This window comes from Ammospiza caudacuta, chromosome 5, assembly GCF_027887145.1.
Source record: "Ammospiza caudacuta isolate bAmmCau1 chromosome 5, bAmmCau1.pri, whole genome shotgun sequence".
Classification (NCBI taxonomy): Eukaryota; Metazoa; Chordata; class Aves; order Passeriformes; family Passerellidae; genus Ammospiza; species Ammospiza caudacuta.
In genome coordinates this window covers 6,668,663-6,694,076 of record NC_080597.1, presented here as the reverse complement: position 1 = coordinate 6,694,076, position 25,414 = coordinate 6,668,663, and the positions used below count along the sequence as shown (strand labels likewise).

Genomic DNA, 25,414 nt, shown 5'->3' with positions numbered 1-25,414 from the left:
CAAGACAGACATCATGAAATATCAGCAGAATTTATCAGCAACCTTCCTAAAATAAGCAAGACAAGTTGACTGGAGCACCCCTGGTTCCCAGAATGAAGAAAGGTCTCTACAAGGACATGCCAAAGCCAGTTTGCTTCCAGGCCCTGCCTCTGGCAAGAGCAGCACTCTCACTCTTTGCTGTGCTTCCTTTCAGTGCTCCAGCAAAGCTCTGCACTGCAGGGAGCTGCCAAGGAATGGGGGCACCTCTAACTTCCACTCCAGGATGGGTGAGAGGGCATTCCAAGCCAAGTGCCAGCTGACATTTGCCTCAGCCACAGCCAGCAGCACCCCACACTGCCTGCTGGAAGCTGCACTGTGACTTGCACAGAGTCAAGAATGAGCCTGCTCTGCACAGGGATGAAGAGCCTCCTCTTTGGAAAGAGGGCTTTGGGAAAATCCACGTGCTATTCAACCATTCAATATGTGAATCTCATTTAATAAGCAAAAAAGAAAAGGAAAAAAAAAACCAAATAAAACACAAAATCCCCAAATAAACAAAATAAAAAGGAGGGGGAAACTTATCACAGGATTTCCTGTTGATTACTAAAATAAATACTATCAATGACCATCACCACTGGATGTGAATTCACAACATTCCCTAAATCCATCAGCATCCTTTCTTCATGTACACAGCTAGGCCTAGCAGTCCTGTGGTCTCCTTATTGCTGGCCAACTCATTCTTTACTTTGAACATAGAAAAAGATGATTCCAGTAAATGCATCAGCAATTTGGGTTCACTTGCAAACACTGACAATGTGATTTTATTTGACAAATCACTACAACCAGCACAACTACTGGCCTGGGAACAGTACAAAGTACTGCAAATAGTACAACTACTTGGAATGGTCCAAAAGACCCAAACCCCATCACAAGCCATCAGTTGACTTTCTGAGGAAAAATCACATAAAAAACAATACAGAATCCTCCTTCTTTTTTGCTGTTCCTCCCTTCAGGATGCAGCATGTCCCATCAGTCCCTGCAGGGTACTTGACCAACACTGAAAAGAGGCATGGCCCTCACCATTCCCTGAAACACTGCGTGGAGCTCAGGAGTCCTGTATGCCACTGCCAACTTGAGAATTCCATGCTGCATGCCTGCCTGGCACATCTCCCACCCCATGCCATGGCTCAGCACCGAAGCACCACGTAACAATCACAGAATGGCTCAGGCTGGAAGGAACCTCCGTGGGTCACCTGGCCCAACTCCTTGCTCCAGCAGCCATCCTAGAGCACCTGGCACGGGACTGCACCCAAATGCTCCTTGAATATCCAACAAGGGAGACTCCACAACCTGTCAGGAAAATCTTTTTCAAGGCTGAACAGATACAGCTGCCTCAGCCTGCCCTCATAGGAGAGATGCTCCAGTCCCCTACCCAGCTTTGTCGCTCTCTGCTGGAGCTCCTCCATGTGTCTGTCACACTCCCTGAGGAGCCCAGACCTGGACACAACACCAACGCTGGGCAGAGGGGCAGCATCACCTCCCTCGACCTGCAGGCAACGCTCTTCCTAAGGCACTCACGAAAAGTGGATGCGCTAGGAAGAGCATTGCCTGCAGAACCATTTTCAGGTTCTCAAGAGCATTGCCAAGAACCATTTCCAGCCCTGCTGTCCCTCCCTCCCAGCGCCGCCAAACTCTTCTGCCCAAGAGCCGCCGGGTCTCCCGCCGGGCAGCGCCTGCGGCCCCCAGACGTGACAGGCCGCAGCCCCGGCACAGCCGGAGGGCACCCACCGGGGCCCGGCCGCTCTCCGGAGCTGTCCCCGGAGCTGCTCCCGATCCCGCCCGGGTCCCGGGGCTCCCCCGGGGCTCTGAGGGGGCCCGGGCCCGGCCCCGCCCCCGCGCGCGCTCCTCACCTGCCGCCCGCGGCCGCGCCCTCGCGCCCCGCGCCGCTTCCGCCCGCCCGCGGCGTCACTTCCGGGAGGACCGAGGCTCCTCAGGGCCGCCCCGGGCGGGGAACGTGAGGGAAGGGCGGGACGGCCCCGGCCGGGGAGAGTGAGGGAAGGGCGGGACGGCCCCGGCCGGGGAGAGTGAGGGAGGGAAGGGCGGGACGGCCCCGGCTCAGGGGAGTGAGGGAAGGGCGGGACGGCCCCGGCTCAGGGGAGTGAGGGAAGGGCGGGACGGCCCCGGCCGGGGAGAGTGAGGGAAGGGCGGGACGGCCCCGGCCGGGGAGAGTGAGGGAAGGGCGGGACGGCCCCGGCCGGGGGGAGTGAGGGAAGGGCGGGACGGCCCCGGCCGGGGGAGTGAGGGAAGGGCGGGACGGCCCCGGCTCAGGGGAGTGAGGGAAGGGCGGGACGGCCCCGGCCGGGGGGAGTGAGGGAAGGGCGGGACGGCCCCGGCCGGGGGGAGTGAGGGAAGGGCGGGACGGCCCCGGCCGGGGGGAGTGAGGGAAGGGCGGGACGGCCCCGGCTCAGGGGAGTGAGGGAAGGGCGGGACGGCCCCGGCCGGGGGAGTGAGGGAAGGGCGGGACGGCCCCGGCCGGGGGGAGTGAGGGAGGGAAGGGCGGGACGGCCCCGGCCGGGGGAGTGAGGGAAGGGCGGGACGGCCCCGGCCGGGGGGAGTGAGGGAGGGAAGGGCGGGACGGCCCTGGCCAGAGAGACCTCACGGTCACCCAGTGCAGCTCCCGGCCCTGCCCGGGACATCCCCACAGTCGCACCCTGTGCCCCAGAGCGATGTCCGAATGTTCCGTGAGGCCTGTCAGGCTGTGCTGTGCCCACTGCCCTGGGGAGCTGTTCCAGTGCCCAGCCACCCTCTGGGGGAAAAAACATTTTCCTGATGTGAAAAAATGCGTGTTTTATGATTGGCTTTTCGCAAATACTAAAATGAATGCTATATGTGTTGTGTTAGAAAGTAACGCTGTATTAATTCTCTTAAGTAGCATGTTAAATATAGTTTTAGGTTATAAAAATGTTAGAAGCTGCTATGTAGGATACTTATTTTTTTTTTAAAGTATGGACTCGCAGCGAGATAGCAGCCACAGGATACCTAAATCTGTCAGAGAAAAAGAATTTATTGCTCTCTTATCAGAAGAAACGAACTTCTTCCCACCTCGAAGGCGCTGTCTGGATTCAGAGGAAGAAATTGACACTGACCAGACACAATCCTGTGTTTGAATGGAATTTATGCATCATGTATGAGGTGTATGAATATGCAACAGGCTGTTGTTTTTAAGGGTTAATCCTTTGTTAATGGGGGTCCTTTTTCGGACGTCCTTAACTCTTTGTCTCTATTGTCTCATATTGTCCTAATTCAAATTGTCCAAATTATTATTCTGGTTGTATTACTATTTTTGTAACCATTTTATTACTATTAAACTCTTAAAATTTTAAAAACAAGTGATTGGCGTTTTTCACACTGATACCGACCTCAACCTGCCCTGGCACAGCCTCAGGCCATTCCCTCGGGTCCTGTCACTGTCACCACAGAGAGATCAGTGCTTGTCCCTCCTCTTCCCCTCTCAGGAAAGCTGAACATTTTTTGCTTTGTTTCCATGTAATCCGGTATAGAGTATGGCAAGCAAAAGGGGGCATCTCTGCCTCACACTCCAGTGCTCATGTTTAGAGTTGGGCAATGTAAAAGCTGATTTAACAAATACAGAATTGTTAAGAACGTGGCACTAGTTTGTCACCGTGTTGCCTTCACGCCTCCCTTTGTGCACACATTCCAACAGCCGACGGCTCCCAGCACAAACGCTCATGAAAAATGAATTGTATCAAACCCACACTTTAAAGGGCTACGTGCTGCACATCACAGAGGTGTTTGAATGCTTTTCCACTTCAGGATCAGAAACAATTTCTCCAAACTTATGTAAACAGTTGCAACTTCACGCCATTTGAATAGCAAACACCAGATTTTGGATGCACCGGGGAACGCTCGTGATTGATATGTAGCATTAAAAGCAGTGCACAGGGGAGAAAAATAAGGCAAGCCTCTTCAAACAGGGAATGCACTTGAAGACATCAGCACCCACTCATGCATTTTAGCTCAGGGAAAAGGGTAAATTCATTACATAAATTACCTGTTGCAGATTGTTTGCAGAGTGAAGGGGGGCAGTGATGTTGGACCCAGAGGAGTTGCAAAGGAGTGGCCAGCAGCAGCTCCTGTGTTTCAGAGCCTGCAGGAGGTACAGTCCTTCCCTTTGTGATGTTTTAATGATGGGCCTGGTAAGACCCATAAGTGTGGAGAGCATAAGGGCAAAAGGCCTGAGCACTGAGGACCAGGATAGGAGCTATTGAAACTCTCTATGAGGAATGGAAAATGCTGCCAAAAACTCAAAGCAGATAAAAAATCAGATCTATCTGAGTCTGAGCAAGGAAACGTGTGTGTGTGGGTGTCAGGACCTGTCAAAAATAAAATGGGGAAGCGGATGTAAGGAGCAACAATCCAATCTATTCTTATCCATTTTTATTTCTGTACTGCTGACAGAAAGCCTGCCAAATGCTTCTTGCTGCTTGGTGAAATCCACTTCAAACCATTTACAAAGTTCAAGAGAAAGCAAGAGGTGATGGCAGGCTGACACAGTCCCTTCCCATGCCCTCCTGCCAGCCTGAGGAAGAGGAGCCAGCAGGTTTGCAAAACCCATCACTGAAGGACAAAAAGAGAGCTAGCTAACAGAGGGAGAGAGAAAAGGAAGACTGGATCTCAGAGGTACAGCAAGTCCTGGGTGAGCAGCACTAGCAGGGCAGCACTGGACTGGATAAAGCCCTCGGAAGACCCTGGTGGTGGGTGAGGGGCTGTAAATGGTTGTGGATTCCTGGGTGATGTTGTCACATACCAAACTTCTTCCCTGTGCAGACAACATCTGTCTAACCAGGCACGAGCAGGTGTGGACAACAGCACAGAAGGAGTCTGGAGGCAAATCAGGAGAGCAGCTGCTTGACACAGAGTTCAGTTCAAGTGCAAAGGCACCAGTCTCCATCCAGCTGCATGGCTTGGCTCATTCCCAGCCTGTGGAATACTGCACACAGTTTCTTCTCTCTCCAGAGAAATGTTTGCTGGATACATTTCATAACCTTTCACTGGCTGTCTTTGGTGGTCCTGAGGACAGGACCCCTTTAGCTCACCAAGGACCACTCTGAGGGATCTGACCGGCACCTGTGACCACCAAGCTCACACTGCACTGCCTTGCATTGGCAATTCCATCCAACAAAAAGTCACACACAGTATCTTCCTCCTCCAACAAAAGGAGCACTACTGTCTAGAGTCTTCTTCTGTCTGATAGCTTTTCCACCACTGCAATGTTCAAATGTTTCCACCCTGTCCAGAACTTTTGCATAAAAGCATTTTTTTCCTGCAGGCTAGACCCATTGCAATTATCTATACACAAACTGATCACCCATCTATTGTTGTGTCACAGGCACAAATTCATGAGCAGCAGCCAACCCTTTTAGATTCACATTGTATTTGAAGCCATTTTCACATTTCTGAAGCTGCATTTTCCCAACAGAAAATGCTTTTTCTGAAGTAATAGAAAAATAAAGGGCAAACCAAAACACTCAACCTTCAAAACATTAAATTAACTTGCTCTTTCTTTTGTTATCTTTTGCTGAGCAAAGTCACCTTGTGCAGGTAATTAGTGTCTCACTTTTCTTGCTAGAAGAAGGGAAACAATAATATTTTTCCATCTTTAATATTTTTAGGACAGAAAATGTTGCTGCTTAATATTTATTATTATATTTTATACCAAAATTTAATAACATAAAACTCAGAACCTGAAGGCAAAATGTAAAAAGCAAAGGTGAGGAGATTACAGAACGCTGCTGTGCTTGTGTTTTGAAGGTGCTGGAAATTCTTGTAGTCTGTTGAACAGCATTTGTCAAACATTCAGCCAGAACTGTCTGAGTCACTTTTGCTCAAGGTCAGAACACAAATCAGCTCTTGCTCCAGACATCCCTCTTGTTTTGGGGGCTTTCAGATCTGAGGGATGTTTTGCTATTGCAGTTGGATGTAGGGTCGAACTCACCTAACCTTTAGAACTGTTTGGAGCTCAGATTTTGCTTCAGGTCTGACTCTAAAGCTTTGCTTGTAGCATTTCTTTAGAAGAACAGGCAGGAAGGAACTCTGTGCCTCCTCTGTGTCTGGTGACAATTAGCACCTCGTCTGAGTGCACACCAACAATCAGTGCATGCTCACAAGATGCTGAAACGAGACAAAACTAAACATTGATTTGTCATTTGGGAGTGAAAAGCAAAAGGCAAAGTGTCTTTATTTCCCCATGGCATAGAGAGGCTCTAACTATAACATGAATACCTGCATTAGCTCTGAGGAATTACTGCAGGGGATAAAACAAGGGCCAAGTGCAGCCCCTTTTCCTTTTGCTCAAGCTTTCTTCTGACTCAGATATCTGGAGACACTTTTTCCACACACTTCCTCACAAACATGTGGCTTTCCTAGAAGCCTTTCCTTTCTCCCCCTACAAGTGGGGCTTTGGGGTAAAATGCAGTGGAATGGAACAAACTAGAGCCTGAAGTTGATTGAAGTACCATACCCGTATCCCTTCTCAATCATTCTTGTTTCTCCTTCTCTTCAACTCCTTCTGCTTCTACACTTTCTCCACTACCATCCAAGCCTACCGCTCAGCCCTGGAGTCTTTAAACATCACTCACCAGCATCACATTACCTATTCCTTATGAGTGGCAGAGCCCTTCTGGTGCCCTGTGCCTGCACTGCCCTTCAGACTGTCAGTTCTGCAGGGCACAACGTGTCAGTGTTTCCCACAGGGCTCAGGCTGAAGCACTCAGACAAGGCTGGGAACCACCCCCCAATAAACAATAAAAATTCAACATCTTCAGTGCACACATGAGTATAAATTGACCCTTGTATTCCTGGCACAGGTAAGGATGGTACCTCTTTGTATGACTGCACTGAGCCAGTGTCTCTGACACACCTTGAACTGATTGGTAAGGAAAAGCTGGATGGCAAAGTTCTCTCTGTCTTTAGCTGTGAACTTCAAAGTGCCAGTCTTCACATTGGATCCACACAATTTTGCATGCTCACAGCAATAGTCTTTGTTGACTTAAAAAAACCACATTTCTGAAATACAGGTATATCAGTGAAACAAAGCAGACCACAAAGAGTAGAAAGTCTATGGAGAGGAGCACAGCTTTGGAGATGAGGACAGCTTTCCATGCACATTCTTTTACTCTCTGGCTCCTCTCCACGCTGCCAGAGCACCCCCAGCCCTGAGAGAGCTGAGTGGGGCTGCCCTTGCTGCCCTGGGAGATGTGTGGGAGCATGGCACAGCAGCGTGGCTGCAGGCTAATGCTTTTATTTCTGCAGTGTGGATTCCTCAGAGCCTGCTCACAGGAGGTAGGGACCAAATCCATTCTTCTTGCATAACTGAACTCACCATTCCCACTGGGCTACCTGGCAAGAGATCAAACCTCCCATGCCAGGCCTTTATAAAAAAATAAATGGAAGAGAGAAATATTAAGAACAGCTGGCTAAGAGAAAAGCAACAGGTATTCTAAGGTCATCCATTTAGCCCTGATCCTAAATGACTTGTTTACCATTAAAGTCAACACATACAAGACTCCCAGAACCTGCAACATTCTATTTCATACATTGTATGACAACCATGCAGTCTTATCCTCACATTTTGTAACACACAGCTATTTGCCATGCAGTCCTGGCTACTCTCAGGGCTTTTGCTGGTCAGAGTGACCCTGAGATAGTTTAGAAAGTCTCCTTTCCCAGCCTGGTGCTCAAAGAGGGAGTCAGAACTCTTAATTTCTCAGTCTCAAGGTGGTTTGTTGTTCCTTATCTATAAAATCCTTTCTCCTGACCTGCTGAGGTCTGTTCAACAGGACAGACAGAGACACTCTGCCTGCCCCTGAGGCAGTGTTATCTTTTTATACTAAAAACTACGTGTACAATATTTACAGTTATTTTCCAGTACCTATCACCTATGTTAGACATCTGTCTCTTCTCTAAACCAATCCAAAAGTGCCAGCATCACCCAGAAGATGGAGGCCAAGAGGAAGAAGGAGAAAGACTGGACATGCCCAGATTCCTCCATCTTGCCCCCCGAACCCCCACTCTAAAAACCCCAAAAATCTATTTTTTCACCCCGTGACAAACTAATTATTATTCTACTTGCACTTCTGTGGCTTGCAGATCCTCATATAAAGGTGGTGATTTGCTCCATGGGTCATAATCAAAACCACAGGTGTCTTGGGCTCTCTGAGCCCCCTGGGCAGGAGTCCTGGCACTCCAGGACATCCCTCTAGCTGTCCTGAATTCTGGCAGGCTACCATTTAATTTTCAAGCCAGAAGCCAGCTATTCAAAGCTTCTCCCCTTTGCTGCAGCCGTGAGCCCACTCCTGGCTGTGCTTCTGCTGCCATAACAAAGCCAGGAGTTGTCATGAATTCACTGATTGCCCTCTGCAGAGGGTGAACCCAAGCAGGAAGGAGCCAGCTACAACTCCCAGCTAGAATGTGAGTGAGTCATTGTGGAGATCACTCTTCTTTTGATTCTGACATCCATTAAGTTTATTTAGAACAGTGTAGGTGCTAAATATTAGATGTTGCTTCCAAAAAAATTGAAGATTGATTTTTTTTTTATCATCTTGAAAGTCTCAAATAAAAATCATCACGCTGACGAAAATTCACTGCACTCCCTCCCCCAGCTTTGGACATTACTTTTTGTTTTGTTTTGTTCTTAATTCTTCTGGACTTTTAATTCCTAAAAGGAGAAGAAAAAAGATGGAATTCTCAAAAACATTTCTTCCTTTTTATAAAAACAGCTCTTTTAAAATTTTGTATTTTTTAAATCACACCTATTTAAACTAGGAACTTTAATAGCATTTTATCAGTTTCCAACACTAGCTTCAATGTTTTTAAATGTACATTTTAATGCTTCAATACAGAAGTCATTGCTGGATACAAATTAGGGGATTTCCGAATACATTTGGAAAGGTAATAAAAAGAGAAGCAAGAATGAAAAGAGATGCAAGACCCTACATTAAAGATTAGGACTAAAAGGAACTGGAGAGAAAGGTGCTCTATTAAAAGCCTACTGAAAATATTAGTGTATATTAAGGCATTCTGACAAATGCTTGTCTGAATACTGACAGCAGGACACTCAAATCATTTTAGGACAGTCTGTTTCCAAGCAGAATAATGAGAGGTAAAAGCAAGGGGAAAAAAAAAAAAAAAAAAAGCCTTTGGCAAATAATTCATTTTCATTATTGTCACCATCAATTAGGACTCAGTCCTGCACCATTTAATTGTACTTTTGACATTGCCTCCTAAAAACATATTTCAGAAAATTAAGTAATATGTGATTAAGAAAAATGTGTACTTAAATGAAATTTGCACTTTAATAAAAGGTTGTTCCTGCAGACTTAGTTTCAAGCTGGAAACAATTTTTCATATTTTCAAAAATAAAAACTAAATAACAGAAATCAATATTCCCTGGGAATAAAACACACACCTGTGAGAAGTTCATCCAAACTCCTTGCTGTCAATAACTAGCTCCTGTTTTAGGATTTAAGGGGATGTTCAAATTGGTTGGTTTGTGCAAATAATTGATTATTTGATTTAGTTGTTGAACCAAAAAATTAAACTCTGGGTTTTTTTCCAAAGACATGCCCAAACATTGTTTTCAGTGTATTTGGTAAATAATAAAATTTCCATCGTTTCAGGGTAAGTTATTTGCTATTTTTTGGTTGGAACCAACATTAGTTCTGTAACCTTTTTTTCCAGATATGTGCAATAAAAACAAAGGACTAGATTCACAGAAGAGCCTAGGCAATACATTCAGAGATTTTTTCCCAGTTTCTACTCAAATGGAAATTCAGTGAAAACCCAGAATTCCTACCTGAAATATTTGCTTTCTGAACGAGAAGTGAAATACATGTTAAACATTTCCAATGAAATTATTAGTTTTGCATTTCAATCTTTCATATGCTTTGTATTGCTCTTCGGTATTCACATCAAGCTTACCTTATATGAGGCTATTATAATATTTCACATCAAAGCTTACTGTTTGAGGCTATTATAATTCCTCTGTGCTGCAGGCCAAATGTCCTGGTGGCCATTAAAATTATTCCATATAAATGTTTTGTAATAGCTGTATGCCAAGCTGCCATGTTAATTCCACAGGATTTTTCACTAGAAACATGGTGGGATTTTGCATTTGTGTTATAACATCGGTTCCCTACTTAATTCTAAGACCTACAGATGTAATTTTTCTTTTCATTTACAGAGCAGTAGGATACATATCTCCCACTTCAACCTTTAATTCCCCTTCCCTTTTAGAGTGATGTAAAGAGGCTAAAATAATAGTGTGCAACACAACATATATTTTAACAGCATTTTCTCATTGTTTCATAATAAAACCAATGCATTTGTTTAGCAAGTACTTCTATTAGTATTTCTACATGCCAGTAAAACAGCATAGCTCATTTTTAAAACAAGTACTAGAGCTAAGCATCTATAGGTTACTCTAGGCTTTAATTTTTTCCTGCTCCTGGGAAAAGACAAAGGGCTAAGGGAAAAAAACCAACAAAATGTAATCCTCATTGTTTTAAAAATCAAAAATATTCAGTGAGTGCATCCCAAATTCACAAATAATTTTTCATTGTTCAGTTTGACAAATAAACATGCAGGGAAATAGGGAAGCACAGAGATGGCCAGGACAGGCCAGTGCAACAGCATTAGGAGCAAGAATCTGGCTTGTAAGGAAGAATCAAAGGGCTCAGGACCTTCACAGAACAACTGCTACAGGGGAGAAAGAGTATCTGAAAGGATCCAATCATATAAACATAAGGAAGAGAAAGATTTTTGAGTGTACCCTACTTATCAGAAGGAAAATAAAAATATAAACCAGCCACAAGAATATCCCTTAAATTTCAGATTGGTCTAGTAGTGGTTGCACTATATCCAGAGGACATTTGGGGCAGCACCTACCTCTTGTGCTGACTGGGATTTACACTTGAGAGGTCCTGACTTTATTTTGGGCTTAATTCACAGAATCACAGAATGGCCTGGGTTGATAGGACCTCTGGAGATCATCTAGCCCAACTTCCCTGATAAAGCAGGTTGCACACGATCACATCAAGCTGGGTTTTTAAACTGGTGTCCAATTCTGGGCCCCCCAGTTTGGGAAGGACATTGAGATGTTTGAGTGTGTCCAGAGGAGCAACGAGGCTGGAGAGGGAACACAAACCCTGTGAGGAACCACTGAGGGAGATGGGGGTGTCCAGCCTGGAGAAAAGGAGACTCAGGGGTGCCCTTATCACTCTCCACAACTCCTGAAAGGTGGCTGCAGTCAGGTGGGGTTCGGCTCTTTCTCCAGGCAGCAGCTGGCAGAACCAGAAGACACAGTCTCAGTCTGCATCAAGGGAAATACAGGTTGGATATTAGGAAAAGTTTTCCACAGAAAGAATGATAAAGTTGTGGAATGGTCTGCCCAGAGAGGTGGTGGAGTCACCATCCCTGGATGTGTTTAAAAAAGCCTGGATGTGGCACTGGGTGCCAGGGTTTAGTTGAGGTGTCAGGGAATGGGTTGGACTCAGTGATCTTGAAGGTCTCTTCCAACCCAGTGATTCTGTGATTCTGTGATCTCCAGAGGAGACTCCACAGCCTCTCTGGACATCCTGTACCAGTGCTCTGTCACTCTCAAAGTAAATCAGTTTTTCCTCATATTCAGGTAGAACTCCCTGTGTTTCTGTTTGTGCCCTGTGCCTCTTATCCCATTGCTGAGCCCCTCTGAGGAGAGTCTGGCCCCATCCTCTTGCCTGTATTCCTGACAGTCAGGCAAATGGTGGCACAGCATTCCACCTTGTCCTTTTCACTGCAGAGCAGTCCATCTGGAGCAGCACTAGCAATAGCTTTGCTCCTTTTCCTCTCTGGAAATCCAACCAGGACAGGCAGACTATTACATTAAAGGTCCCTCCATTCCTTTGAATATAGGCAGCAGGACACATCATTAACTTCACAGAAGGGAAGGAAATACAAAAAAAATAATGCCAAGCCCAATATTGTTTCAGTCACATTTGGTATTTTATAGCCTGATTTGTTCAGTCTGGTACAGTACTGTTTATGTCCTGAAATCTATGGTCTGAAACACAGGAATGTATGTTATGGAAGAATCCCTCCTGCTGCAGAATCGCAGCCTCTGCATTTCCAGGAGCTCAGGACAACATGAAAAACTAATAATGCCAGGCTTGCATTAAGAACAACTGGTTTTATTTAGGTTCTCCAGAAAATAAATTTTGATTTTTATAATGACTGGCTTCATTTCACAAGCAGAATTTAAGAATAAATATCATATTTTTTTCATGATATCAAAACTCAGACCATATCAATAAAGTGTTAGCTGCATCTAAAAGAGTGGCAGAAGGAGGTAAATGGAAGTTGGCAGCTGATGCTTTGGCCAGACAGACTTTTGTGCTTGGCTTGAACTCACTGATTTCAAAATGAGGCCTCGTGCACCTGCTTGCCTGGAGCAGCTTATAGGATTGGGGTCAGAACTGCAGCTACCAGGGAAGCCTCTCCCTCAACCCTGCCTCCAGTTCTTTCTTATCATTGTCATGCTTATATCATGTTTAGCAGAGCTAATGCAGCCTGATCTCTCTAAACTATGTCATACTAGTGGAAGAAAAAAACAATGCTTGTCTTGTCTGCCCTCTCCCCTGCACTCTCTTTCTTTTTATTTATTATTATTGTTACTATTGTTTGTTTTTTTTTTAATGATGACTCTGTGAGAATGCCAGATTTATTTTGGCAGATATGGATGCTAATTCATATCTGCTATCACTGAGAGACATGATCTGAATTTGTGATGTCTCTCTATTTATAATCCATTTGTTATTTTAATAAATATTTGTGATTTGTTTATCTGACACAGATGACATGTTTATTATTACAAATAAGTTTCTTGGTCATGATTCACATTGGTCTCTATTATTTTGGACTGTTTTCTTTTATCTGTAGGCAGCTCATTCTGTTTTATATATTCTGTCACAGTTGGTTGTGTTTTGCCTTTTTGTGCTGATCTCCATAAAAAAAGACCAGAATATCACATAAAGTTAAAACCCAATGAGAATGTGTCCAAAATCACCACTCTATGACATCCATCCAGCAGTAATTTCAATGTCAAACAGAGCACAAACCTTAACAGATGGGAAGCTTTTAAACAAATCATAACTTAAGTCATCAGCAAATAGCTGTGACTCCTTTAGGATCCAGACCTACACACTCTTACAAAATGGACTTCAACCCAACTTTCAAGTTCTGACTCTTCCTTTTGACTGTACTCAGCATGTCTTTATAACAAATATTCAGTCATTCTCTTCAGCTTACTGAGAGCCCTTTAGGTACCTTTCTGCCTCTTTTTGCACATTCACTTTTCTTCCACAACCTCCACAGCAGTCTTGCCTGCAGACCCAACATCACCCTTCCCCCTGGCTCAGTTCTGCCCAGCCTGTGCATCCTCAGTCCCTAATTCTACCACCTCCACCAGTCTCCCTGTGTGCCATGCTGCCCAATCCACATCAGATTTTGTGGCTTCTTAACCCTCCCTCCCTCCCTCCAGGGACAGGACCCTTTGTCCTTTGCCATTTCTTTGCTTCCCAAGGTGAGCACTGCAGAGGGAATGAGTACCTGAACTGTTTTCTCTGCAATGGATGGAACCACAAAGCAGTGCTGCTGTGAGCTGTGGGCATTGTTTTCCTTATTTCATCTTCTAAAAATGAGTGTAGGGTTGTTTTTAGAACATACTTCTGCTCACTATCTGAAAAGATCTGCTAGGCTGCTCTTATTTGAGAGGTGTACAAATAAGGTAGCCAGAAAATCAGTGGGGAATTTTCTCTCTGGACAAGGTAAATATTGGGAGTTTTCAGCTGCTTGCCTTATCACCAAATTGACTTCAACTACTGCCCAAATCCCATCAGTTGTGAAGAAATTCATGAGACTGAATGGTTTGCACCAGAGCTTAACCTCACTTTAAGCTAATTCATGCAACACAAAAGCTAGACCTGTGATATGCCACCATTTAACCTATCTCCTGCTCTTTATGGGTCTCCCAAAACAGAGGGGTATTTTGTGTCTTCTGCATGAGGCAGAGATTCTACCCTGTGGAATGAATCTCTGAAACAATTCTGCAGAGTTCCTCAAAGAAAAGTCTGGAGCAAGTTCTTTCAGTTTTGAGTTTTGCCTGTTCAATATGCTCCTTGAAATTCTTTCAGACACCAAAATAGAACACAGAAATACTTGTCACAAGACAGCCTGTCTGAGCAGAAGGGATCCTGTCTACAAGCAGATTTGAAGACAAAAGCTGACCTGAGCAAAAGCCTGACCCCACAAATAATGAGCAACAAGAGACAGCAGCACATCTCAGCAGCGACCCCTTCAGCAAACATTTGGGCTGCCTCTGGCTGGTCCATGCTGCAGAGCAGGAAGGCTGAGAGATTGCCCCAAAAGCCAAAAAACCCCAAGGACTCAAGTTTTCATAAAATTACATCATTTAAAGAGATCAGTCCGTTTATCTTGTTAAAAAAAATAAAATCAGTTGATTTGATCAGTCATCTTCAAGGAGAGAACAAACTTTAGGACCAAGGAGCTCTTTACCCTGGAAGAGAACGGCATAATTACTCATGTCTGGAAAATAAAAAGGATAACTTAATATAAGAAAAATATTCCAACTTGTCAACCATGACAGAGATCAACCACAGTGACAAAACATCATGGAATGAGACAAATTCCCTACCTTTCTCTATCTTTCCAGTAGTACCAGAAGCATTTCTGGAGATATATTTTTCTTAAACTCATATTCCAAGCTGCATGAGGTTATACAGCATGTAGCACATCAGGCCAGATGCTTTATTGATTTGTCCTGGCCCTAATTTCCCTGAGAATTCAGCATCTGCTTCCCCCTGTTATGCAACCTGAGCCCAGACCAAAAAAGCCACCCTGTCAAGGTGACCAGGACTGCACTGAGGGTCTGTGATCAGAGAAGGCTCTTTGTGCTCCACATGAGGATTGAGAAAAGCCAGGAAGAGTCCTCTGGTGTCTTCTTCTTTAGCCCTGCAGCTAAAAGCCAGGTGTTATGGTCTGCAGTCTTACCTGCTTTAAGCTGAATTCTGCAACAAGGTGAACTTCCTTGTGTTGAGGCTGTTGAATTAAGTCATACTGATAGCACAGAATTAGAAGCAAAAGGGAAAATGTTTTCTACATACCAAACACAAAGAGTTGAAATGTGGTAGGGACAAATGCTGCTTCTTCTGTTAAGTTTTTTTTTTCTCTTCAGTTAACAGCTAAGCTGAAATAAATATTTTAAACAGCTGCTCATCAGAAAAATGCTGTATTGTAGCCTGAGCTGAAATGCATCCTGTTCATGAATGTTTGTTGTTCTCTTTTGACAATATTTGATATCTGCCATTACAGAAAAAACTTCTAGTTGGAGTATGAATTACACTTAAGATTATTCAAATTCTTTTTTTTTAATAGTTTTCTTCCCCCTGTGATCTTACACAAGATCAGATCACATGAACTTGTCCCCTCTGAAATCTGGAGGAGCTAGTCAGATAATATTGGGAGAATCAAGCTCATATTCAGGTTGGTTTTTTTTTTCATTTTACTGCAGTATTTACGGAAGACTGAACAATTGTCAGCTCAAACAAAAACCTGACTGACTCTGAAGGAAATGTCTCTGTGAAGCTTTTGCTCTCTAGAATTAATCAATTAAGTGGTCAAAGCTTAATTTCATGAAAAAGGCAGAAGATAATGTAACATTTAGCAACATGAAAAGGGGAAGTGCAGTCTGAAGAGAGACCTTGATTCCTTTGAATTTGAAGTAAATAACAGAGGGCTGCAGTAGCACAGTTCAAACACAGTCAAGATTTTAAAATGTGTCAAAACCACACATCTCAACTAAGGCTACAATCCAGAATTTGTACTTTCTCCTGATGAGCAGCTGTTTTAAATACTTACATTGCAGTTTAGCTGTACTCAACTGAAGAGGAAAAATACTCAACCAAAACTGAAAGGAACCGAAGTATTTGCCCTTACTATATCTCAGCTCTTTAATTTATAAATTGGGATGTTTCCCATTGCTTCTGGTTTTATGGTATCAACATGAATTAACAATTCAACAGCCACAACACGAGAGACAGAGAGATTTCACCTTGTTGCAGGTGCCAGGACTGCAGAGCACAGCACCTGGCTTTTGGGTGCTGGACTAGAGGGTGCCAGAGAACCCAAAGAACACTTTTTCAGTGTTCACTGGGAGCACTGCTGTTGGTTCCAATGTTTTCTAATTACAGGCACTGAGCAGTGTCCTGTGTGACTGTGGGCAGCACTCTTCTCTTGTGTTAGCTTCATTTTATCCATCTGTTTAATGGGTGTCAGCAGAGAGTGACTTGGCTCGGACTCAGGCTGGTGAAACATCTCATTGATCTGAACAGTTTTGGATGCAGCCTCAAGTGAAAAAAGCCTGAGTGAAAGAAGCATTCAGGAGAAGCTTTTTGGTTTTTTTCCTCTGCTATAAATTATGCATGAGAACATTATTATTGTCTTGATTCTCTCCTCTATTTTGAGATTATTAATCGAATTCCTGCAGAATTCTTTTTGGTCTGCAGCCTGTTTGCAAGCAGTTATGAGAATCTTTACTTGAGCAGCTGCTAACTTCCAGGTGAGACTGAAAATGCCCCCATCCTCCCCCATAAAATCAGAATGAAAGATGGAAATACAGGACCATGATTCTTGCATCCCTTACGTCCTATCTTTTACTCTAGTTCTGTAGGGTTTTATATGGTTTGTGCTATGCTTCCTTGTGTGTTCTCCTTAAGAACTTAGATCTGAGGGGAAATATCAGCTGTGGGGATTTCACCTTTCTGACAGGAAGAAGGGGAGAAAATGTTTGATTAATTAAGGTGAGTTGGCCAACATTAATGTGCCCTTCCTTAAGGATCAAGTATTAATCTTAAACACAAATAATCTTTGTTCTATTCCATGTCCTTGTACACACCTTTCTAAATTCTCTTTCTCCTCAAACAAAGACAATAGAGATGCAGGTCTTATAGAAGTATAAAAATCTTATCATAAGCTTATGATAATAAGTCCACAGAATCATAGCTGGGAACCTAAGCAATATGCCCTGCTTCTCCAACTGGAAGCACTTTGGATACTGAATTACCAGGGGGAAGTTGTTAACCTTGCAAGGCTAAGGCATGGAAGGTGGGGGAAATTGGGATCAAATGCAAGAAATGAGGAAAAGACTGCCTGGGTTTGCTGTGATGACCTCCTGTCCAAGAGGAGATAGAGTGTAACTGAGAAGGGAATGCCTCAAACAGAATTTCAAATGGAAAAACACGGGAAGTCTCTACCTGTCAAAAAGGCTGGAGGGATTTGCTTGCATCAGGTTTCAGTGAGCTGTTGAAAATTACAGTGAGATTAGGACCTCTCAGAAAATGTTACAAGAACATTCTGCAGTGAAAGTTTTTCTGCAGTTGAAACACTTACTACCTTCCCTATCTTCTTAGTATACCTTTATTTATGGATTAATTTTACTCTGAGTTAAATAGCTAAAGAAATATAAAATTAAATCATGTCATATTAGACCTTTCCATTAAATCCTGAGGCTTGACTCATTTGCATTTTGTTGTGGATTTATAATGCATGCTTATTTTAATTACTACTGCTGCACTTTATTTGTAATTGTCTGTGCAATGCCCAAGCACCTTGCTAAGTGGATAAGAAAGCCACTTTATTCCATAAGAACATAATTAATCCATTATTATTCATTATTATTTTTCCTGGAATGGACTGAAAATAATCAGTACTTTGAAAAATACAATACCAACAAATTATCTGTGGCAAAAATAATTTTAACAGAATTCAGGCTTTCCTTATCTTTGCCATTGCTTCCTTCCAGATACTATCTCTCCTAGAGAGAGAAGCAGCAGCATTTAATGACCTGAAGTTTGTGCTAAATGCCAAAGATGTTTGAAATCAGAGATCTGTTGTGTTGTGTGTGTGTGTGGTGTTATCACAGGTCTCTCCCCCCTCATCCCTCCTGCTGCATCCTCTCTCCTCAGCTTCCCGCATGGCCTTGGACAAATCATTTACCCACTGTGTGTCTGCATTTCCCTTTTTCTGATGGCTACAATCCTGCCATTCAGTGTTCACCAGCCTGCAGAGCTGTGCAAATGCTGCGTGCAGGTATTGTGGCAGCACAATCACACGGCCTCAGTGATGGCTGGATAAAAGGGGAGGCGTTTTCCAGCCATGCAGGATCTTCCTCACAGACAGAAAGGAGACATTCACTTTGTGGTGATGTGCTTGCAGATTCCTCCTGCATGAACACTCCATCTTCACTGCGTTTTCTTATTACAGAGGATTATGCAACTCTCTTAACTCTTGAAGTTTTGTAAGGAAATCCTTGCATAGTCCCTCATGTTAGGCACAAAAGCATTCTGCTGCATTTCCTTTGGCACGTGCTCTCTTTAGAAACCTGGAAGGTCAGGGCTGGTTGTAGCCATTTTGTCCACCAGTTACAACATCTGCACAGAAAATAGGTTTCTTTCTTACTTTCCTACTAATCTGCTTGATTTTAGCTTACCAATACATGGTTGTAGGTCTCTGTTTAATTTATGACAAAGATTTATCAGTACAAATTAGGCTAATAAGGCTGGCCAAGCAAATTAAAGGTGCAGAAACAGGGGGTGAATACATCAGGTTTACTCTGTGCAGTAAAAGTCACATCTGACAGGCATTGAAGCACCATGACACAAGACTTCCAGGCTGTTTTGCCCTAGCCCCAATCATCCAAATCAGAATTATTTTTTCTTTTTCTTTAGTATTTCCTTAAGAATACATGCCATGACCTGGCTAGCTTTACCTGGATTGGCCAGTGGGATGTCTATGACCCTTATTTCTTCATCTCTTTTATCCAGCTGACCTGCAAAGGAACATGGTGTCCACTGCAAAACCAGAACTCTGCACAGGGCTTGCCTTAAGCTTTAAAAGAGCCTCCTCTGTTCTACCAAACACTCAGTCTGTGTCTGAAGTCTCTCCTAACAATGATCTCTGTGTGTGCACATACAATTATGAGTGTGCACTAGTGTGCACCCTGTTTGTATCCCAGAATCTGCTAATGCCTAAATCATGTTATTTCAGTGCTGTCCCTGAACTCTGTTCCTGTAAGGCAAGACTCAAATTCCGCTGTTCAGTCCTGCCTTTGAAAGCAGACAGCATGCCAGCACAATTTCTCAAACTATCACTTCCACTCTGCCCCAAATATAGCTTAGGTGTTTTCACCTCCTGTCTTCCTGTGTGTGCCTTTTTTCACATTCCCCTGTAACCATCCCTCCCCTTGCTGAATAATGCCAGTTTCTGCTAAGTCAATCTCCTGTCATAAAACATTATTGACTCACATTAGGCAATGAGATGGAGGAACTTTTCCCATTCAGTTTTCCAATAAAATTATAAATGTGCCAGATTTGAATGCTCATATCCTTAGAGTTCACTCTGGGGTCTTCCCCCAACACACAGGGGAAATGTGGCAATGTTGAGTGATACTGCAAAGCCACCTCTAAGTGCCTGCAAGAGAGCTGTGAATAGCAGCTCTGGTTCAGGAGAAGTCTGTGAACAGTTTCTAATCCTGGTGATTCTGTTTGCATTCCTAAGGCTGTGTGTGAACAGAAGGGACTGGAAATACACCTTCCAGCTCATCTGAAACAGAGATTCTTTTTCACATTTCTTCTTTCCTCACTTCATGAAATCCTTGCTACAGAGCAGGTCTGGCTGATCTGAAAAGGCAAAATGAGAGTAGCTCTACACTCCTTGTAGAGTGCTTGTACTATGAGTCAAACCTACTGGCATGCTTGACCAAAACCTGACTGCTCGTGATGCCTCCTGGGCCTTCTGCACTCACAGTGACTGGATAGGATTTTATCCATTACAGAAATAACCTCATGGACCTACACAGAGGTTACTGACTGTGATTTTATTACCTTTAACCCGGTTATTTACTGATGAATGTAATAGAAAGCACACAGTCTCTCTGACTCAAGTTTGCAAATACTTATGGCTGTGGATAAAGAAGGGCAAGAGAAGGTATTTCTTGAGAAACAAAGAAAACCTGCATGGAGTCTGACAGCAAAGGCCCTGCCTGTCTGCTCTCACATCTACAGCACCTACACCCCTAGCAAAACTCCCTAGCCCTGGCTTTCTTCCAAAGAACATGACACCAAAAATTCCAAGCAAGTTCCTTTAACATCCATTTTCCTCAGAAACTGCTGCTGAGACATTTAACCCTGCATTCAGGTTACACGAAGGACATTGAGGTGCTGGAGCAAGGCCAGAGAAGGGCAGTGAAGCTGGAGAAGGGTGTGGAGCTACAGTCGTGTGAAGAACGGCTGAGGGAGCTGGAGGAGTTCAGCCTGGAGAGGAGGAGGCTCAGGGGAGACCTTGTCACTCCCTCCCTGAAAGGAGGCTGTAGTGGGGTGGGGATCAGGACCTTCTCCCAGGAAACCAGCGACACCGCAAGGGAAAATGGCCTCAAGTTGCTCCAATGGAGCTTTAGGTTGGGTATTACAAAAAATTTCTTCATTGCAAGAGTAGTTAGGCATTGGCTTAAAGCACAGGCTGTCCAGGGAAGTGTGGAAGTCCCAAATAGAAGCAGACTCAGAGCATGGCTCTTAGTGCAATGCTTTAGGGGGCATGATGCTTTTCAGCCAAAGGTTGGATTCATGATCTTGAAGAACATCTCCAACCTTAACGATTCTGTTTCTAATCAGGTGAGCTAAAACCAGGGACGTTATCAACACGGCAGCCAAAACTAGACACAATGACTTAAATCACTCTGGAAAAAAACAAAAAAAAACCCCAAAACCCCCCCAAAAACTAAAGAAATCGCAAAGGCATCCTGGATAAGGAAAGCAGAGCAAGACTCAGAAACGCCACTCAGAGAGACGGAGACCGGGTACTGGAGGGTTGCGAAGGGCTCCGCAGGGCGCTCGCCCGGCACCGGCCGCTCCGCCCGGCACCGGCACGGGGGCGCGGCCGCGTGGGCGGGGGGCGGCGGCGGGCGGGGCTGCCGAGGGACGGACGGAACGGGACCGAGGGTCGGACGGGACCGAGGGTCGGACGGGACCGAGGGTCGGACGGGACCCGGTTCCCAATTCCCGGTTCCCGGCACTCGCGCGTGCGCGGCGCGGCCGGGGGCGGGCTCGCGCGGGGGCCCCTCCCGCCCGCTCCCGTTCCCGCTCCCGTTCCCGTTCCCGCCCGGCCGCGGGAGCGCGCGGCGGCGCGGGTGCGCGTGCCCGTGCTCGTGGCCGCATCCCGCGCCGCCGCTGCCGCCGCCGGAGCGCCGGCGGGCGGGCGGGCGGGCGTGCGGGCGGCGGGGCCCGCGCCGGCGGCCGGGGCATGGAGAGCCTGCTGGAGAACCCGGTGCGCGCCGTGCTCTACCTGAAGGAGCTCACCGCCATCGTGCAGAACCAGCAGAGCCTCATCCATACCCAGCGGCAGCGCATCGACGAGCTGGAGCGGCGGCTGGACGAGCTGAGCACCGAGAACCGCAGCCTCCGCGGGCAGCAGCAGCAGCAGCAGCCGGCGGCCCCCGCCGAGCCGCCCGCGGCCCCCGCCGAGCCGCCCGCGGCTCCCCCGGCCGAGCAGCCCCCGCCGCCGCCCGCGGGCCAGCCCGAGCCGCTTCAGCACCACCAACAGCTCCCGGCTCAGCCCGCGGGCAAAGCGGCACCGGCGGGGCCCGGCGGCGGCGGCGGCAGGGCTGCCGGCCACCAGCACCCCGCGGCGCAGCCCCACCAGCACCCCGGCGAGAAGGACGGCAGGGACAAGGGCTGCTGTGCCGCGCTGCTCCAGCACAAGACCCCCCAGGCCATCGGCAAAGGCGTCCTGAGCCGGAGAGCGGAGTAAGTGCACAGGCGAGAGGGGGCGGGCAGCGGTGGCGGCTCCCCCGGGCCCGCATCCAGCCGGGAACTGGGTTATACCCCCTGCAGCCTCGCAGGGAGGGACAGGCAGTGTGTGGGTGGGTGGGGAATCCCTCCCTCGATGCGTTCTGGGCGAGAGCAGTGCAAAGAGGAGCAAGGATGCTGCTTCCAAGAGGCATCAGCCTCCCGCTCCGCTGCGCTCGTTCCCGTGGAGAAGTGTCTGTACCCCTTGGGCAGCGCACCCGCGGTGCTCACACACGGCAGCGTGCCCTCATTGTCTGACAGAAATAAATAACTCCGTGATCGACCGTGAGTGCGGCTCAGCCTCGCAAAGCACAGCAGCGCTGTGGGCGCTTCTGCTTGCCTTAAGTTGCTGGTATCTGTGTAAAAACCCCATCCTCCCTGGAGCGAGCTGGGGTTTTCCTGCCCTCGCTGATGTAAGGGGTGCATTACATTGCACGTGGTGTATACAGATGCAGTGCTTAGGTTTGACATTTAGGGTGCTTATCGCCCTCGCGTGTGGGTTGTCTTTTTTTTTTTTGTAGTGGTTTGTTGGGTTTGGGTTTTTTTTGGTGTGTGGCATCTGACACTGATCCAGCACTCCAAAAGGACAAAGTATTTTTTGCTGGTGTCTCATCTTCAGTGAAGAAAGCTTGACTACTAGTACTGAATACTGAAATGTATTGGGTGTGCATGAATGTATAGTAAACAAGGATGAGCATTCCAGCACTATAGGTGGAAAGGGCTACTATTGAAGAGCAACATTCTCTTGGATTATGTATTCAGGATATGCCATCAGTTCACCAGCTGGTAATTACAGCTGCAGTAAGTATTGTAATTTCCTTTGTTTAGGCACTTGGAAAGCAGGGGGATGTTTTCTGGTTGAAAGCCAGAGTTAGTAAAGTTAGAAGGCGAAGGAGCATAGTTTCTGCTGTGGCTTCTTTTAGATAAGAAAGAAACTAAAATAAGTAGTAAAACTAGATCAAATGTCTTTCCTAGAATTGTCTTTGTCATAGTGATGTCAAAACAATTGAAGGGCACAACACACAAGTACATATGAAGCACACAAATGAAGTACACAAGCCTTTTGACAATTTAAATAAAGGGACCCTTCTCTCTTGTGTTTGTTTTGAATACACAAGCAGAACTACAACATCGAGCTAGATTTTCTACTGGTGTAAGTAGAGTTACACCACTTCATAACAGCTCAGCATCTATCATGTGATTCTGTGAAAATCAGTGAAGGTATTGCTATTGAAAGAAAGGCTGTTAAAGGAATAGGTACGGTCAAGGCATGCTTGAATCCCAAAAAGCATCGGCTTGCTTCTAAAATACTGCACCGTAAGACTCAATTTTTCAATCACAACTTAGAGGAAGTGAGTGGGCTCCTCAGAGTATTAATGCAGGTAGTAAGCCTTTGCAGGATCTGGCTCTTATTCATCATGAAATAGCTGGAGTTTAAAAAAAGAAGTGGGGCCAGATCCTGAACTCATGCCAATTGGTGGAAATCCAGAATAGCATTGTTTGAATCCCTCAAGTCAAACCACTAAGAAATCCAAATGAAAATGGATAATCAACATCATTGTTTTTTAAGGAGTGACTCCCTGCAGTGAAGGCTCTGTAAGAAGCATCATCTCGGCAAGGGCTTTCCTTGCTTCTGCACAGAGTTTCTAACATACGTCATTTCACAGACTGAGAAATCAATTTCTCTGCATAGGACTAAAGACTTCCTCCTTATCTGAGCTCTTTTTGCAGTGGGGTTTGACTGGGGGAAGAATTGTAGGGTTTTTTCCTTCATGCCAAAAGGCACAAAGAGAAGTGCATTAAGAACCCAGCTGATTGCTGGTATATCATATGATGATCTTTCTGTTTCAGAGAGGTAGACAGAAGGTTGGATGGAGCCTTTTGTGTGGAAAGTCAGGGCTGCTGCTGGGGATAACAGAGCAATCCCTGCAGCGTTCTTTGCTCAAGAAGATTAAAATAGACTGCTTCTGTTTCCTTCTATAGCTTAGGCAAACCAAAATCTTTGTATAGAAAAGGAAATATGAGAGATGCCAAACAGTCCACATTTCTCATTTCTGCAGGTTCTTCTATTCCCCCCACTGATTGTATATACTGAGTTTTGTACTCTCTCGTCTCTGACTGTTAGAGGGAAAGCAAAGAGACTGCAAAACCTAACTTAAAGGCAGCTTGGATGGAGGGTGATGAATCTTTCACCACCAATTGACAGGATGCCCAATATACCTTATCATTCAGCTTGCCAACCTGTGAGTTGTATTTTTGCTTTTGTGTGACAGCAGGGGACATACATGTTAATACCTGCACAGACCAGGTATCTGCTCTCTCTTCCTTCCTCCCCCCATGTCCAAACATGTTTTTCCCTGTTATAAACTCTGAAATTCAACGTTATCTAATTTTTTTCTCTTTAGCCAAGAGTAGAGGACTGACTGCTCACTACAGAAAATGGCCACTCTAAACATGACAAAAAGGATATTTTAGCATGTTGGGATACAGGGGCTGAAAGCAGGGGTTAAAGCAGCACCCAGGCAGTGCCCTGCTGTCTCTGCCCAGAAATGGAATTTCCTCTGCCTTCACAAAACAGGACGTTCTGGCAATGGGTTTAAGGGTGGACTTGTGCTGGTCCTTCTCACCTCAGACACAGCCCACGGATTTTGCTCATTTTGAGTCAGGTTTGAGGTTTTTTTGCAGCCCAGCTTACCTCAGGCTCTGGATAGAAGTGAAGATCTGAGCTTTTGGACACGAGTGACTATTCATGTCAGCTGGAACAGTCTTCTGCAAGGGATGTCTTCTGCAAAAGAAGCATCTCTCTTATTTTAAAGAAAACTTCAGTCTTATTTTTGCTGTTAGTTTTTGTAAAAACTGACAACTTTTTTTTCTTTAAAGCTTAAAAAAAACCAAACCCAAACAAAACCTACATTTTAAAAGGGAACAAAACCAAGATTATGTAAATGGAAGCATTCCTGACCTATGCAGAGACCCCTAATTGTTGCTGCATGTCTTTGTGTGGGAAAGGTGGTACTCAGCTTTCCTATGAAAGAAGAGGAAAAGAAGAAAGATTTTTGCGGAGATTTTCAGCAAGAATTAGGCTGATTATTATTCCACAGCATCTGTCTCTTTCTACCTTAGGAGGCTATTGCATAAGCACCTCACAGTTTTAAAAACAAAAAAATAAGGTCATTCGTCATGGAATGTTTTACTTCAAAAAAATACAGGTTGCCAAATTAGCATAGCTCAGATCACCCTTGCCAGGCAGCCTCTTGTCTAAAGGGACCATCCCAAAGTGTTGGCAAATTCTGTGAATATAAATTTTCCATCCCTTTTTATCGGAACACAACCTCCCTTGCCAATCCCCAGTACCCTTCACTGAGTATCAGGGAAACGCCACAGGGTTGAATTTAGCAGATTAAGTCTAAATGACCCAAATCCTGCTGGTTTTTATCAGAGAAACTCTCAGTAGGAGCTGTCTA

The 25,414-nt window shown here is 45.4% G+C and overlaps 2 protein-coding genes across 2 annotated transcripts in view; one reads left to right on the top strand and one right to left on the bottom strand.

Annotated features, from left to right (window-relative positions):
* Window positions 1–1,942, bottom strand: part of WASHC1 (WASH complex subunit 1) — a 37,825-nt gene extending 35,883 nt beyond the window's left edge. Inside the window, exon 1 of the mRNA XM_058804448.1 lies at window positions 1,890–1,942. The gene's annotated coding sequence lies outside the window, so the exon portion shown is untranslated. The remainder of the gene's footprint in view (window positions 1–1,889) is intronic.
* On the top strand, window positions 1,395–1,997 carry LOC131557752 (WW domain-binding protein 11-like). The gene has a single exon (XM_058805195.1). The coding sequence runs from the start codon at window positions 1,395–1,397 to the stop codon at window positions 1,995–1,997; it is 603 nt and encodes a 200-aa protein (XP_058661178.1).
* The last annotated feature ends 23,417 nt before the right edge of the window (window positions 1,998–25,414 follow it).

Bases quoted from the DNA above. Each gene is read 5' to 3' on its own strand.
- LOC131557752 (XM_058805195.1), top strand. From the start codon at position 1,395: ATGCTCCAGTCCCCTACCCAGCTTTGTCGCTCTCTGCTGGAGCTCCTC.